This window comes from Pararge aegeria, chromosome 13, assembly GCF_905163445.1.
Source record: "Pararge aegeria chromosome 13, ilParAegt1.1, whole genome shotgun sequence".
Classification (NCBI taxonomy): domain Eukaryota; kingdom Metazoa; phylum Arthropoda; class Insecta; order Lepidoptera; family Nymphalidae; genus Pararge; species Pararge aegeria.
In genome coordinates, this window is record NC_053192.1 from 6,085,846 (window position 1) to 6,103,790 (window position 17,945).

At 34.0% G+C, this 17,945-nt stretch overlaps 2 protein-coding genes across 4 annotated transcripts in view; both read right to left on the reverse strand.

The window, feature by feature from the left end:
• The window catches only part of LOC120628548 (serine/threonine-protein kinase S6KL), a 92,445-nt gene extending 80,891 nt beyond the window's left edge, over nt 1-11,554 (reverse strand). For all 3 annotated transcript variants that reach the window (XM_039896962.1, XM_039896961.1, XM_039896960.1), the window contains exons 1-4: nt 11,380-11,554; nt 11,041-11,153; nt 9,608-9,836; nt 2,556-2,679 (exon numbers count right to left, since the gene is read on the reverse strand). In XM_039896962.1, the coding sequence (XP_039752896.1) occupies nt 2,556-2,679; nt 9,608-9,836; nt 11,041-11,153; nt 11,380-11,466 (553 nt within the window). In that variant the 5' untranslated portion in view covers nt 11,467-11,554. The remainder of the gene's footprint in view (nt 1-2,555; nt 2,680-9,607; nt 9,837-11,040; nt 11,154-11,379) is intronic.
• Nucleotides 11,555-13,372: 1,818 nt separating this feature from the next.
• Nucleotides 13,373-17,657, reverse strand: LOC120628786. Its single transcript, XM_039897406.1, has 3 exons — nt 17,604-17,657; nt 13,861-15,687; nt 13,373-13,378 (listed from the first exon to the last, which is right to left on the reverse strand). Exons 1-3 carry the CDS (start codon nt 17,655-17,657, stop codon nt 13,373-13,375), a joined length of 1,887 nt encoding a protein of 628 aa, XP_039753340.1.
• Between the last annotated feature and the right edge of the window lie 288 nt (nt 17,658-17,945).

Consider the following 17,945-nt stretch of genomic DNA (forward strand, 5'->3'; position numbering starts at 1 on the left):
TTTCCTTCTCTTTTAAAGCAAGCGTTATTAAAATAAATCCGGCCAAGTGCGAGTCGGACTCGCGCACCAAGGGTTCCGTACCATCTATAAAAAGGCAAAATAATCATGTCCGTTGTACTGTATGGGAGCCCCCTCAAATATTTATTTCATTCAGTTTCTTTCGTATTTGTTGTTATAGCGGCAACAGAGATACATCATCTGTGAATTTTCCACTTCTAACTATATACTAACGGTTCATGAGAAACAGCCTGGTGACACACGGACAGACAGACACGACCAGACACGACCAGACCGGCAAACGGGCGGACAGCAGAGTCCGAGTAATAGGGTTACGTTTTACCCTCTGGAACTCTTAAAACTCCGAAAAGATACAGGTGCGTTTCGGGTATCATGCCCAATAGGCTATCACAAATAATTTTACCATAATTTACCAGGTACAAATTAAATTTACCTTAAAAACAAAATTTAAGAGGGGAATCATACATTTAAACATATAAATAAAATATGATTTTGATCCTACATTAACGTTCCTTATTGGAATTCCTTATGAATGTTTATAAGCATATTCTAAAAGTACCACTTTACTTTTTTTTATAGACGCTACGTGGTGAAAATAGTGCCTAAACCATTCTTCTAAGAGGTCACAGTTCTCCTCTTTGAATCACACATCATGTCTCACACACAGTTATTAGGCCCTATCAGGCCGTAGCAATATTGTGAGTTTGACCCCTTAGTATGTTGACGATTATGGAATAAGGATAATAAAACGTTAATTAAAATTAAACTATACCTACGAATTTAAATGAATTGCTTCATTTCAACAAATTATTGAAAAATCATCTTTACAAATATGATTATTATTTACGCCTGTATGTTTCATGTTTATAAAGTTTTCTATGCCTGTTTGAGTGGGTCTCTGGATGGTTGGATTCTTATTTGGTGTCGCTGCAACAGAATTCGTATAGGAAAAAGGAACCAAGTCGCAGGAATTCAGCTAGTATTTCCATAAAATAAATTAACATAGTCATTCTAGATTGCGTATAGCAGGCGAAAAACGCATAATATACGATAAAATATGTGCAAGAGTATTTCTGCGAAATGTTATACAAACAATCACAATGCGGATTCGAGATAGGTACATTGAGCACAACACTAAATTAAATTTATTTATGTACAAAACATGCCCATTTATCAGTACGAAGTTAATTATTGCCACCGGAACACTTGGGGATGCCGTGATAGTCACATCAGTGTTCGGTGACTTTGTTATCTCAGACCACAGACTATAGAGAAAAGCAGACGGAATCTGAACCAAACATTTTGGGGCACCTAGTTCTAACGCCGCGCCTCAAAATTTAAAGTTATGTACGTTTTAAGCAATTAAATATTATGTGCTTTAACGGTGATTGAAAACTTCTTGTGGAAATCTGCATGCCTGAGAGTTTTTTGCTTCGAGAAGTCTGCGCTTGAGCAGCGTTATGGTCTACGGCCTTAACTTCTTCTCAATCTAAGAGGAGACCTGTACTAATAATAATTTTGATATAAGTGTAGTTTCAACAGTTTGTACACACCGTCATCTAGTACACTTTATAATTGAATTCCTTGCGAGACTCGAAACATTGTATTATTAAAGTAAAACGGACTAACTCTGTACGTAAGTCCTGTCATGCTCCAGAAGACTTAATAGTAATTAATATAAGATAAAAGTAATATTTTTAAAGATAATAATACAAATTACATGGTCATTCCTGATGAGGCATACAGGCAAGACTCCTGCTATATCGGGATAGCACTAAAAGTGAAGCATGATCTCGAGAAGGGTATTCTCGATACACTCGCTCGCGGAGGTGTCTTTAGTCTTTGAATTATAAACGTACCTGGATTCTGATATATAAATTAGGAATATGATACGTAATTACTTCCTAACCTTTGAAACATTTGAAATGTATTTTTTTATTGTTATTTCATACATATGTTTTAAAAATAGAAATTGTTTGAATGCTAATCTAAATGTGTTTTGGTACCTAGTTCTACCTAGTAGTTAGTTTTCCTGGTATCATGTGTTTATTTTAAATCAAAATAATTTGTGAAAACTTTGGAAATATATATACCTAAATCTATGTATATATATTGCACGGTTTGAGATTATTTTGAACAGCGCTGCTCATTCCATGAACGGAAAACACGTCCACGAACCGTTTGAAATCAGGGATACCGGCTTTAAGACAGCCCTATTGAAATGGGATAAGTACCTATAGTCGTACGTTGTTTCATCATCCAGTAGCCTTAGTACAAGACTTGCTCACTCCCAATCGAGGAGTCGTTTTCGCATACCAAACTCAGTATCGTCAAATTAAAATGCACCTAATGACACTCGTTCTAGAGTCGCAAATCCTGTACTACAAATTTTTTACAAACGTTCGTCAGAAGGCAAATTTGAGCTATACGAACGAATAAGGTTTATTTTACTCTGATGTTCAAGCAATTTAGTACTCGAAAACGACGGCTCAATTGCGAACGAGCCAAAAGGTTTACAGAAAGCGTTGAAAACGTACCAATATACAGTCTTTTCTTAGTCTGCCACCGCGACACTGCTCCGGCTATGAAAATGTGGTGTCCCACCGCCGCTTGGATACGTGCTTCTTCTTTCACTTGCCTCACCGCATTTTCGCTTACTATCTGCAAAAGAGAACGTATTGCGTTTAAAACTCATTCTTTCATCATCACCATCACATCAACTCATTATCGGCCAACTACAGAGCACGGGTCTCTTCCCACTATGAGAAAGGGTTAAGGCCGTAGTCCACCACGCTGGCCCAGTGGGTATTCGTTGACTCCACACACCTTTGAGAACATTATGTAGAACTCTCGGGCATGCAGGTTACCTAACGATGCTTTCCTTCAACGTTGAAGCAAGTGATATTTTATTTTATTACTTAAAACCCCCATTCTATGCTGTAGGTCATTTTGTAGAGTTAAATCTGTTGGGGCGATTTAGCTACGCTTTCTTTAATCAAATGAGTGTTAAATAACTTCGCTAAGATTCTTCGCTGTTTTTGATTAACGTCTTTTCAGCAGTTTCGAGGATTTACTTCACTTTTATTTCTAGAGTAGCGATTTGACTGATACAATTGCCGGCTAAATGACAAACATGGACTTATTTGATTAAGGTGAGTGTAGAACTCTTAAAGCTTTAGTTTTAAGTTATCGAGGGTATCACCATCTCTTTGCAGTATTAAACGTTTATCCCCTTTTCGGGCTCCTAGACATCTATCATCAACATCATCATTTAAACTGATGGACGGCCCCAGTGGCTGAAAAAAAAGTTTTTGTAAAGATTTTCCAGAGATCAGCTAGTTTCTACGACTCGCTTGATTTCTTCTGACCTAGTAATCTTAATATATATAAATCTCCTGTCACGATGTTTGTCCGCGATGGACTCCTAAACTACTGAACCGATTTTAAATTAAATTGGCACACCGTGAGCAGTCTGGTCCAACTTAAGAGATAGGATAGCTTAGATCTTTAAGTAAAGTCACAATTTTATTTTATTGCAAATTATTTGTCTATAATTAATTGACAGTCACATGTTATATGTATATACAACTATACTAATTTAAGGCTTAGCGATACTGAATACTTTAAAAACAAAATCAAACGCAGACGAAGTCGCGGGCAACAGCTAGTATTATTATAAGATTTAATGTTTGTAACACTTAACATGAATAAATGTATTTTTTTCTTTCTTTCTTTCTTTCTAGTACGGTACTATAGATACAGCGCTTTCCATGGAATTTTAGCCGCGCTAGCACCGTTTTTCCTTGCTATAAGCCTTACTTATATTTCTTCTACGAATGTCTTCATTCCTGATTTTATCACGGAGATAAAACGAACTCCATTACCCCAGTGACTCTGGGCCTTCTAAGAAGGCTAAAGCATATATAGGTAAGTAAGCTTTAATAATATGTATTGAGGAACTATCGTTGTAAAATGTTCAAGGACTATAGCTAAGAATAAGCATTCTTTATTGATTAGGTATATTATACATTCAACATTCGATTAAGAAATCAATCGCAATGTATATTATATGCCTTAATATTCGGCGTCATTGACCCAGTGTATTATATTAAGAAAATGCTGTTATTACAATAAATAACAATTGATTCACAGTTTCAAGAAACTTAAAATAACATTTTAAGTATCCATACTAGGAAATTAATATATGAAAGTATATAAGGAAAAAAATAACGTTACGTTTTCTAATTATTTAAATATGATAATGTGGTAATTTTTATATACTTCTGATCATACTAAGTAATATTTTTTCCAGTTTTTTTTTTTAAATGATGCTTAAGTTCAATAAATGCAAAGATCAATAAATTATTTGGAAGAAAAATATATTTTCGTCAATATTCTGCTTGTTTTAATTTAAAAAAAAAGAACTTATTGGTTCTATAACTATGTGTTTAAAAGGTTGTCCAGAAATGCTTTTTTTAATTCCAATTTAAAATCTAATCGAAAGCGTCAGCGGATAAAAAAGAGCAGCAATCTGCCAATAAATGGTGGTGGAATCGGTGTCATACTTATAACACATACGTATGTTATATTTACTAAATAAAACAAAACCGAATAGGAAGTTGGTTGAATTCAATTTCAATAATGAGTTTAGTTAAAGCAACCTTTTTTAACAAGTTTTCAGGGCCATAGACAAATAATATATTTTAATTAAAATGTTAAATCGTTTACTCAATATGTTTGAATGTTATTTGAGTTTCTTCGTAGGTCAATCCAAACCTTCAATTAATACTTTTACTGACTAATTTTTAATAATACTACGACCATGAACCACCTACCCCAAAGTAAGCGTAGTTTGTGTTATGGTTACTAAGATGACTGATGAATATTTTTATTATTTACATAAATACTTATAATATACATATAAACACCCTAAGACACTGAAACCATTCATGTTCTTCACACAAACATTTTACAGTTGTGGGAATCGAACCCACAGCCTTGGACTCAGAAATTGCAACTCTCTGAATTTAATTTATCTTCCAGGCAACCAAAGGCGTATTAATAAATAGCTGTAGATGCATGGCAGGTGGTATAATAAATAGATACACTAAAACATATAAATACACTAATTAAAATACATCATCATCATCATCATCGTCTCAACCAATTGACGTCCACTGCTGGACATAGGTCTTTTGTAGGGAGTTCCACAATGCACGGTCCTGGGCCGCTTGCCTCCAACGGCTCCCAGCTACTCGCCTGATGTCATCTGTCCACCTCGTTTGGGGCCGACCTACGCTGCGTTTACCGGTGCGAGGTCGCCATTCCAGCACCTTAAGACCCCAACGTCCATCGGTTCTCCGAGCTATGTGCCCCGCCCATTGCCACTTCAGCTTCGCAACTCGCTGAGCTATGTCGGTAACTCTAGTTCTTCTACGGATCTCCTCATTTCTGATTAGATCACGTAGAGACACTCCTAACATAGCTCTCTCCATCGCCCGCTGAGTGACTCTGAGCCTTCTTATGAGGCCCATTAAAATACATACATACACTTAAATTCTCAAAACAAAAGGATAAACAAAAGAAAACAAACAGTGATAAACTCTATCGATGCCCGAAATAGACAAATAGTGTTTATTCACCAATTTCTCATAACTCCTTCCTCACGAATGTCTTAATGGCAGGGCGTTCCAAACTTGAAAGGCACATTAAAGAATTAATGTTAAGAAAGATCATCTTTAACATTTCCGTTTCGTTATTAATTGTTTCACTGCAAAGAAAACCTGCCGCATCGCGATTCTCCCAAAGTTCATTTCGTAAAATCATGTACCTTTTAAGTCCTTTAGTATCAATGAGTTCATGCATGCCCATTAATAAAGTATTGATTGAATTGGGTTACAAAGATAAACCTGGTGCTGATAATAATATTATATGAACCATAAATGCATTTCAAGATTTAAAATTTTTGCCAATTGATGTAGAGCAAATGAGTCATTAAGTTACAAATATAACTATAAATAAAAAAATGGATACTTTGTGCCGATTGCAGCCGGAGTGCCTTGACGGATTCGGCCAAGGTTCACCTAACCGTTATGGCCAGCCCACACCCGGCCCAGCCCAAAAGCCTTTTAAAGCTTTTCGGATTGACAAATATAGTTGAAGGCATTAACAGATAATAGCAACACATAACAAAAGTATAACACTAACTATAAAAATGCCGAAGACACAGCTTTTTGGTATCTAAATTAATAATTACAAGTTAATAAACATACAAGCCTGTAAAAAGTTTTTCTCATTTTAAGTGCGTAGTTTTAATTATTTCTGTATTTCATTAAAATTGAGGATGTATATTATATTGATATAAGTATATATTTATATATGTCGTATATATGACTTTTAGTAGATTACATTAATTATGGGTAATGTTATTTTATGAATTTTTATATCTTATTTGTTTTTATATATATTATAGTTACATATTTTATTTATAATTTTTATTTATAATTATTTATTAAAAAAAAAAAAAAAATTTTATTTATATATTTCTGTAATTTTTAAATCTTATTGATTGCAACACCTACCTCTTATCTGTTTTTTCCTTTTTCGCCTTTGGTTGCCTGGAAGAAATCGCTATTTATGCTATTAGGCCACCAAATTGTAGTACCTCTTGCTCTGTTTATATTTCTGTAACTACTTTTTTTTCTTTGGTGTACTTATTAATTCATTCATTCATACGTGAACTCCGATTCCCTTCGAACTCATCTCATGATAAGTTTCGGAGGGAATTTTCATGAGTCCAAATTATTTCCTAGTTTAATTATTTTTATATTAAATAATTTCTTATTCGAATCCTATTACACACCTAGGCAGTAGGCGTATAATATCAGTACAACAATACAACCTAAGTCGCTAAGTCTTTAGGACGTAATGACGTACTTGACTTTTCCATCCATCACGCAAAAACGGCTGAATGGATTTCAATGAAATTTGGCATGAAATGCATGTAGCCTTTGACATAGAAAAAAAACATAGACATCCCGATTTCTTTAGAAGTTCCCGAATAAAATTGAAAATTGTTTACGAGCTAAGCCGCGGGCAGACAGCTTTGAAATTTGGTATGCATGCAGTGGCGTGCATTGGGTTTCTTACCAGGGTATGCATACAGCAGGAAAATTGCATAAAACGGCACAAATTCTCCTCCTATTCGAGTTATATATCAATGTTAGGGTATGCAGTGCTTTTGTGCATATATGGAGTGCACGCCACTGTATGCATGTCACCTATGTATGCTATGGAAAAGGACATGTATTTTCTATATCGATCTCCCTCATAGTTTCCGAGGTAGGATTACATTTTTTTAACGAACGAACCTTTAGAAACAATTCTGAAGTCCAAGCAGACGAAGTCGCGGACAGAAGCTAGTAATAAGGCAATGTCTTGGAAACCACTGCTGGGCATAATACTCTTCAAGGACTATCCAATGTATTGTCTACAAAATCTGTGATTTCCGGTAATTCCAGAACTGTGCGAATTAAGCCTGTTGGTACTCTGAGCAAAGTACCTCGTGCTTTCCATTTATCATAGCGATTTTAAGCTAAAAATATATGTCCCAGAGATCCCGAACCCGAATCTTATTCGGCAATTTACCTCTTTCTAGAAATTAGACCTACTCAGCTGGACTGTGCTTCCTCGATATATATTTTACTCGTGTAGTGTAAACCTGTGTGTAACTTAGAAAACCTGCTGAGATCATTGAGCATTATTTTATTGATTCCAGTACATTGCAAAGGAATCCTTTTCCTTGTGGAACTCAAACGAAAAAAGCCATAATATGTTGGCTTCAAATAAAGTGAACTGAATTTTCTTTTAAGGAGTTCCATAACCCTGATCTCAACGACACTATAAAATGGTCATTTGGACCAGCCCTTGTCGAAATTAAAATTTTGCTAGGTATTTATTGCTAGTTATCGGAAAGTGCAAGTTTATATTTAAATTGATAGAGCAATATGCATGTTTGTTTCTTTTTGACCAGAAAGTGTCATCTATTTGACTTTTTTTTTTGCGATTTCGATAATTTTTTATTCATTAATCTAGATCATAAACAACAATCTTGCTGCACAGTATAAACTAGAAATACAGTAGTTCCGACGTCTTTGATATCGTGGTTAATGCCGACATCGTGTAGACAGTGTCAGGACAGTGTCGTGACATACTGAGGTCAGTGAGGGTGCATTCCTCACCTTGTACTTGCAACAAGATCTCTATGTGGACGGATATTTCGCAATTCGTAGTTTTATTTTATGTGTATGTGTGCTTGAAAAAATTTATGCCCTAAATTTTGCATGCAGGCAAAGTACATATTATGCATAACGTGCAGAAGCTAGGTTTTTTGTTTTTTAATCCAATTATTATTTTTGCTACGTTGCTAGGTACAAGGATCAAACAGTTTACTTTCGATGACGATACCTTAGTTTAAATTTAAATATATTTCCCTCAATTTTTGATAGATTTTAATAAATATTCTATATTATTTGCCTATTGCATTGCATAGTAAGTACCACCTAGCTGGTGTGAAATTCAAGGTAGTTTATAAGCACTCTTGAAACGTCAAGACAGTCTGCTTGTAGTGACTCTATCAATTAATTTAAAAGGTGTTATTTAAATACTATTTGTATTTGAACCCCTATAAGATAACCTAATTGTTTTGTTTCATAAATTTGTAACTAACTGTCCATTTCCTAAGGGGAATTGAGTAACCTGTTCAGAATAATTTCCGTTATTAGTTCATGTTACTAGTTAGATGTTAGTAATATTATTTCATCATTATATTAAGACACATTAATAGCACATAATTATATGTTTTATTAACATAAATTATAATAATCTTACATACTCAAAGACTATATTTAGAAATAATTATGACTATTTTATATTTCTCATCCATGCATAGAATTGCAAAATTGCATGAATGATGTTGCTTATACTAAATTACTTGCAATAAGAATCATATTACTTTAAAAATAAAACTAGCTGATACTCATAAATCCTTTTTCAGCAAAGGGTTTTTTATTCCCTCCGGAACTCTCTTATTTCACGTAATAAAAAGTAGTTTATGTGCTATTCCAAACTACAATATCTATATCTGTAACAAATTTCAGCCAAATCGGTTCAATGGTTGCGAAGTGTGCCAAACTTACAAACTTTCGCCTTTATAATATTTTAGCTTCTGTAACTCGCGACTGCTGGGCTTCAGAATTGGGTCCAAAAAGAAATGAAAAATGTAAAAGTAATACAAAATTTCATAAAATTTACACCTGTGTTATCGCTTTCAATGTAATAAAGAAAAATAGCTGCAGTTGTGCCTTTTAACTATTACCTATTACTCGTATATATAATATTTATATGTATATAATATATATATGAGTCACAAACATTTATATTTTGTTTGATGCACTTAATTTTAATTAGTCTGCATGTACACATGTCAACATTCACACTCTAAACATGTTTTCCCGTAGGAAAAAGATGGCTGCAGAAAAGTGGCATAGGCTATTTTTTATCCCAGAAAAACAAGAAAGATTTTTCTCACCTGTCCTTTATGTAGAACTTTTAATGCATACTCCTTGTTTTCACTTAGTTTTTTGACTTTCAAGACTTCACCAAAAGCGCCTTTTGCAATACTTGCAATTATTTCAAAATCTTTCTGCAAAAGATCTGTGGTAATAGGGAATTCTGGCAGGAATATTGATTCTTTGTGTGCAACTGGCCAAGCTGTTTTACTTGCTTCCAATGGATTCCTTAATGTTGAGTCATTCCATCTGTAATTAAAAGTTTTAAGGTTGTTGGCACTTAAAATTAAAAAAAAATAGCCAAACATACAAGCAGTTCAGGAGACATTGAAACACCCATGAATATCAGCAGCACCAAAAGAGCGAAATGAACCCAGTAGAACCAATAAATTGACATATTTTAAAGAATTGAAGATTGAACAACCCCAAATTGTAGCTTTTAATGAACACAGTGTATGAAAGATTGTCTCACAACAAATCATTCAGAAATTATCAGGTATTATGGATAGCAGAAGATACTAGACATTTAGATGGGCGGTTGAAATGGTTGCAAAATATTATGCAAAAACTTTCATTACTTCACAGTACACACACACAGTAAAGCCTATTTTTTCTTAACTGTCTCATTATGTAAAAAATATTCTTGTTACTTTTTATAGTAAAGTTTATTTTGAGATAAAAAAGCACACTTACATATAAAAAATCTCTTTTAATTTGGTTTGTTTTTAATTATTTTGTTAAACTTTTTTTTTATATTTTCAAACAAACAGATCCTGCTAAGTATATAGGCCAGAATATATTTAAAAACACACAAAAAAATGGACAGACTAATAATCTATCCGAAAAAGTTTAGCTATAACTACTATTGGTTCATAAAAGTAAATGAATTCTGTGTTACATTGTATGTGGTCCTAATAAAGTAATTAGTGATTTTGTTGCATCATTAATACATCCTTTATTGGCAGATTTCATCACACTATCATATCCAATGGAAATTTTAGCATACTAAATATTTCTGAAAGCTTTCTATTTGATTTAGAATTTATAATAGAAATTACATAGTCAATTATGTGGGATGCAAATAGAGTTCTACTACCAGAGTTATCATTTTGATCTAAAATTTATCACCATAAAACAATCGTTTTTTTTTGTTCCTTTTTTTTAAGTATACTAGACAGCAGGCAGACCTATTAGTATAACTTTTTTGAATTTTAAGAAAAGTTTTTCTATTGTAGTCTTTCAATTAAAATGTTATTTCAGATGCCAAGTTAGAGTTGTAGACAATGAATCCTAAGATTTATTTTTCTGGATAGGATATGAATTTGGATTTAGAACAGTAAACAGATAGATCCCTCGAATAAGTATGGAGAAAAGGGCGGGTAGCGCAACCTTAATCTGTAATGACCTAAATAATAAACAAGATTGTTTTAAGCTTAATGTGTATGCCACTAACCTTCGCCTAGAGATCCGAGACCAAGGCCGTGATGCGCTATAAACTGACTGGCTGCTCGTTACGCTGGCGAAGGACCGTCCACTGAGATTGCCGACGAAGTGGGAAAAACTGAACTGTACACAAAACAATTCAAGTGAACCACTTACCGAACAAAAGACTGACATATGCCAAAAATAATTACACACCACGACTCCTACATTACATCCAAAAATATAAACCTCGATTAATCAACAAACGTTACAACGTGAATAATACAGAATACTAAACAAAGCGTTCGATTGTTACGTATATGTTCAGCTGAGAATGACATTAGCAAGTTTTCTTTTCATCGCAAATTACCTGACTCGTAAATGCTTGGCCGTCTCGCGCGTGCACTGAATTCTTCTGGTTCCGGTTTTCACTGCTCTTGTGGTGCAAATTTCCCATTAATCGTAATTATTGCGCTCCGAGTTCAGTAATCGAAAATTAAATATTTTTTAAATCACACACACCTCGTCTTATTTCGACTCATAGACTAACTTTGAAAATATAGAACATTGACCAGAAATATAGACTAAATATTCAAGATTGTCATTGTCTATTTGACACAGATAAAATGAAAAAAAAAATGATAGATGTTAAGGCTCCGTTACACGTTATATATAAAACGGAAACGGTCGTAGTTATTTAAAGTAGAAAGAAACTCATATACATACATACATTAAAACATTAGTTAAATAGCGTTTTTGAAAGATGACCCAGTGCGTGATACGTAAGAAAAATAGCTTACTACAAAAAATTACTAATTTTTAATTATTACTACATGTCTAATAGCCCTTTATTATAACACCCATGATAGAATTTCGATGAATAGTAACATTTAGTTGGCCCATCAAAATCCATAAACCAGAATTGAATTGAATTAATCATTAAGTATTTTTTTGTCCAAACGTCAAAGGTAGGTATGAAATGATGTTTTTTTTCGATCAACGAACTTGGTTACGATATTGTGTAGTCCTGATTTACCCAACTCGAGTGAATTTGGCGGCTAGTAAAATTTTCTTGGCAAAGGAAAAAAGCGAGCCTAGAAATCTGCGATCAATTTGACTTAAATGTTATCGCTTGCGTAATAGAGAAAAATTGCTTTAATGTTGCGTTTCAGCTATTACGTATTTAATATGGTAGAGTAACAAAATTTATATTTTTGTGTGACGCACATGATTTAAATTAATATACTCCTATACACGACCTCATTTTTATATAAATTTTTAATCTTACCACAGAAAATATTTCAGAGATCGGTATAGATAGTACATGTCCTTTTCCATAGCATAGGTGACATGCATACCAAAATTTAAAGCTTTTAAATTTTCCCTTCGAAACTGCTTAAGGAATCGGAATAAAAGGTAGCCTATGTTCTTTTCCTTGTCCAAGGCTACATGCATACCAAATTTCATCCAAATATGTTCAGCCGCTTTTGCGTGATTAGGTATCAAACATCCACACTTTCACATTTATAATATTAGTAGGATTATAGATAATATTATATAAATATTTCTCAGTCTGATTTATTTTTAAAATAATGTCAATATTTTACAATTGGTTCATAACATCTGCGTATCATTTGTTCCTAAGCATCGTTTTGTTGCTAAACATACCATATCGAATTTGGCTTATGAATAGTAGTCAACGACTTTATATATCGATGGTAGTAATAATTTATGTACGTAGGTAGATGCCAAACCGGAGCGGTAACCAGCCTTGAAGATTAGCCGATTTTATTTATTTATTATTTTAGGAGACCGATGTACAGCCAATAGCTAGATTTATAATTAGATTGAATGAAAAAGCCAGATATTCTATAAAATTACGTTTATTTAATTTATCAACTAATTTCCCACCGGAATACATAATTCCGGAATATAAAGCACTGACGTAGAAGACTCATCGCACAAAAAAAAATGTATACGAGTTTTGGTAAACATTAGCAGCGCGAAAGTTGTGAACCGCACTTCATACCACACACATACCACACTTCATAGGAATAAAGATATTAACTTTAACTTCCATCTACTGGAGACAACCCTATTTGTCCGGAAAAATAAGCACCTCTATAAAAACATGACTAGCGCCCGACATAAAACCAAGCTTGCACTTCCTTGGTATAAACTTAAAATAATTGGTCGAAGTACTTAGTCCATAATTGAGATCTATCATAATTATAATATACTACCAAATATCATTAGGGGAGATAAGGGAAATTATAAAGGTCAAACTGTTTCTTATTACTACGCCCTGACAGGGCCTCATGGATGCAAGTAAAAAAAAATTATATTGTTCTTTCCGATATTTCCTATATCTGTAATAAATATAAATCCGCAGGTTGTTGTAATGTTTGCATTTTTACTTACTCCTCATTGATACGTGGATACCTATATACCATGTACCTTAACCCAATACTATTAGCAGTGGCCGTGACTATTCTTTATTCCTTGGCCGGCTAATCGCGGTGAGACACTTTTACACAAATTCCACATCAGATATAATTAATATCAGACCTAAGTGTTATTCGCAATTAAAGCATTAGCAAACCATTATTCTACACTTATAAACTAAATAGAATAATGAAATGCAATAACATAAAAATTCAAAACTAGTCTTTAAGAAATATTAACTTTGATTTAATATGTTAGGTCAGTGGTTTTAAATTGTTTGTGTGTATGAGTCAACGTGTGTTTGATTTTTTTTCACTCTCGTATTCAATTTAATGTTCATGGTATTCTTTAGCTTTGTCATACATTTTTTTCTACAAATTTTCTCAGCCCAACTGGCGAAACCTACAAGAACCTCAATCAAAAAAAACACAAAACTGAGGCAAACCAATAAACAGTAGCACTTGAATATACCTTCCATTTCTTTCATTCCCAGAGGTTCTAACGCCACCTCTTCTTTTATATTTTTAAATCTGTATTCCATCCACTTCCATATCATACCCGCCTCAAATAACCTCATCATATATTTATTAAAGTGTTCCGCTAACGGACTATTTTTATGCAACACCATGTTTAAATAATGACTATGAATTCTTGCATCAGTAGCTATATGAAGGAATTGTTGACCTTTTTCATCTAACATATTTCTCATTAAATACCGGCCATTCGCGCAGTCTATGATGCAAAATCGATGACTGTCATTAAGCATCTGCTTCACACAAGTAAACATGTCTGGTACGGCTTCCATTCTAGAAGTTATGATTATATATTTTTCCTCCGTTTCTGGAAGGACAACGTCTGGCGACGCCATTCCTTGAATTTTATACCCTTTTTCGATAACATCTTCGAAGGTATCGACGTCTTTTCCACGCTTATGAGCAGAAAACAAAGAAATTATGGCCGCTTGCGTGCTAAAGTTAATTACAAAAAAGCTCCATATAGCTATCGACAGAAATATTCGAAACGAAAGTCTTCTAGGAGGATTGTAAATACTAATAGACAAAACCGTTCTGAAAGTGTTTATCAAGTCTTTTCCAGCTTGATCAAAGCTACATTTTTGGAAATGTTCCAAATTAAAGATAAAAAACACAAACCAAGTGGAAAGGAAACACAATACAAACTGAAATATAATACTTAAGTTCATTTGTATAAGTTTCGCATTGAAGATGATGGTCTCATAGTCAGCGCGTTTTGACAAAAAACAGACACCGCTATCTATTAGTGGAAACGTATACTCTATTTCAGCTATAATTATATCAAATTGATAAATCGGAAATAATATCAAATCTTCCTTCCTTTGAATAAATGAAAATACTCGCTGGATATGGACTTCGAAGTCAAAGTCTTCTTTCATAATATCTATTCCAGAAGAAAGATCAATACTAAAATTCAATAATGCTGCCATGGTATTCCAGATCATTCCGTCTCTACAGTAAAGAGTGTAGGTTCCGTTTTCATGCTCTTTTATGCCAAGGAATGGCAGCACTTCTATACTAAATGCCCGAAGTGTAAACCCATGCAAATTTTTCCCTTTATCTTCAAACAGTGGCAGGTACTGAATTTCTTTTACATCTTCATACGATACTGAATGTGTTTCAAATCCGATACATGTACCGAGATTGTTAGATCTCAATTTAGAATGGAGTGTCACATTATGGCAATTATTTACACAAACGAAGCTATCTGCGAAGCTCTTAATGGACATGCCTATTTTATTTGCTGTCCAACACCCAAATATATTACTGAGTTGGTAATTTTCACTTATGTAAGGGCTGAAACGGGTCAGCATCATTGTTTTATCTGTGTCGTTGCAATGGACAATAACAACATTAATAGCTCTATAGTACCAGAAGATGAAAAATATTTTCGCTACTACCTCTTTCTCGTATGGTGCATGATAATACACAATGATGTTTGCAAGGGAATGCCAATATGCCAGAGTTATTGTTTTTGTCATTGCGTCTTCAAACTCTTTGAAATTTAAGCAATTGATTATAATGACGTTAGAGTGGTAAGGTACGACGTTTTCGATTTGCTCATCATGTTCGTCTATATCGGAAACCGTGCTGGTAAACGGCAATCTCTTTAACTTTTCGAATAATGCGTTTGGTAAAGTCCCGATAAAGAAAATATTGTTCCATCCGTTAGTTTTCAAGTTGTGTTCAATGATCCCATCCTGTAATTAAATAAAAAAGGCATCTTTTTGTTATTAATGGGATTGACCTACGATCGTACCACAAATAACCGGTCGGGAAGTTTAGCTCTATGGATTTCGCTATAAGGTGGTAAGGTTTGAAATGTTCTGCGGAAGGTCTATAATTTGTGCTATTAATTAAAAAAGTAGAGATTAGAGAATATATCTCTGGCTTTTCCCTACGGCATGCATGATGCAGGGGTACCCAAACTTAAGCGCACCTACAAGTTTATACATTTTTTACGGCGCTGCGCCTGCGCCCTTACCTAGCTAGTAAATAGATATGTACTCTCTAGTCAGGCTGATAGGCGCAAAAATAAAATATCCTCTTTTTAGAACTTATGAAACTATAAAATAAAAAATAAAAAAAATTATGAAAAATCAAACTACCCCAACAATCAGATGGCTGAGCTTTTGGTGATCTCCACACATTTGTTCAAACTGTGAGCAAGGCCGTGACACTGCTACACAAAAACTATCAAAAACTATCTCTAGTCTGAGAGATTTTTTTGATAGTTTGTCTCCATATCTGTACTCTCCATGGCGCTCAGGTTGGGAAACCCTAACCTACGAGAACGAATAAATAAAATGCAGTACATAGTATGTACCAATACTTACTATTATATTACTTTTAAAGATGTCTAAATCGTAAGTGTTCTCTAGTATTTTTTGAATATCACCAACTGCATAACGCATCAGTAAAGCGCTAAATATTATTTTCAATAAACATTTCATGATAAATTGTACGTTATTTCAATTCAGAATTTTCATGATGAATGAATCAAACGAATAATTTAGTAAAAAGGTGGAATCACCAGCCAACCGATTGATGTAATGATATTAGTAGGTACTTACCTACTCGTTAATGTATTACTTTAAAATATTAGAAAAAAAATGTGATTTGTGATTTGGTCCTTAAAATAACTGTAATGATATAAGATTGTGATTATAGATAACAATATTACAAAAACTGTATGATATATTATGTATTAGGTTGGGGGAAAAGTTTTTTCGTATTTTTTAAGAAATTTCAAAACATTTTTTAATATAGTTTATTTACATTTAACTAGAGTATGTAGGTACCATTTTGTTCGATAACTTTTTGCCATCTTGTAGGTAGGGACATAATCCCATTGCTATCGAAATTTTGGGGCTTCTGATCAAAAAACCGCGTCAAGTAGTTTTGGCAGTCATCTCGTGATGTTAACCTGACTGCTGACACTGCCTAGAGAATTCTGAAGAGACCGAAACAGGTGGAAATCTGAAGGTGCAAGGTCAGGACTATACGGCGGATGCATTAACGTCTCCCAGCCAAACTCTTTAAATTGTTGCTGATTGGCTAAAGATCCGTGAGGTCTAGCGTTATCATGATGAAAAACCACACCCCTTCTGTTGATTAATTCCGGCCGCTTTCTCTCAACTTCTTGCTTTAGAATAGAATAGAATAGAAAAACTTTATTGCAACACAACAAAAAAAGGAAAATACAAGGAAATCTCATCAGTTCGCAGTGGAGTTCAGAATCGATGGTCCTGCCTGGTGGTAACAGCTCATAATGAATAATGCCCTTCCAATCCCACGACACACACAGCATCACCTTGTTGCGGGTTTAATTTTAATTAACCCGGGTTTCGCCAGTCTGTGAAGCCTGACCGGCCTTTGACCACGACCTTTTGCGCACGTTCTTGTCGTACATGATCCACTTCTCATCATCTTTTATCAGCTTCTTCAAAGATGGTTTGAAAATCAAATTTCAAAAAAGAATCACAAATGAGTACACGGTTCATTAGAGTTCTTTTAGTGAGCTCGTGAGGTACCCAAATATCCAGCTTTTTTGTGTACCCAGTTTTTTCAAATGCGCCAAAACTGTTTTGTGGTCAATTCCCAGTTTTTCATCTACGTTGTAACTACTGATATGCCGATCTTGTTCCAGTTTTTCAAAAATGGCATCCATTTTATCCGTAATAGGGCGACCAGAGCGAGGTGCATCTTCTTTCAAGTTTGTGCTACTCCCACAGACGCTACACTAGGTCCATAAACATCGCAATTTTTTTTGCGTAGCATTTTTCCTTTTGTGTAGTATAATTTTAAAATGTATCGAATTTCTTCATTAGATTCATTCATCTTTGCAGTACGAAAAACTAATAAAAATCACACATTTTCCTAATTTGAATTATCTTTAAAATTTTAACTTTTAATGGTACCAAAACCAGTCGGATAAAAATAGTACGTACGGAGATTT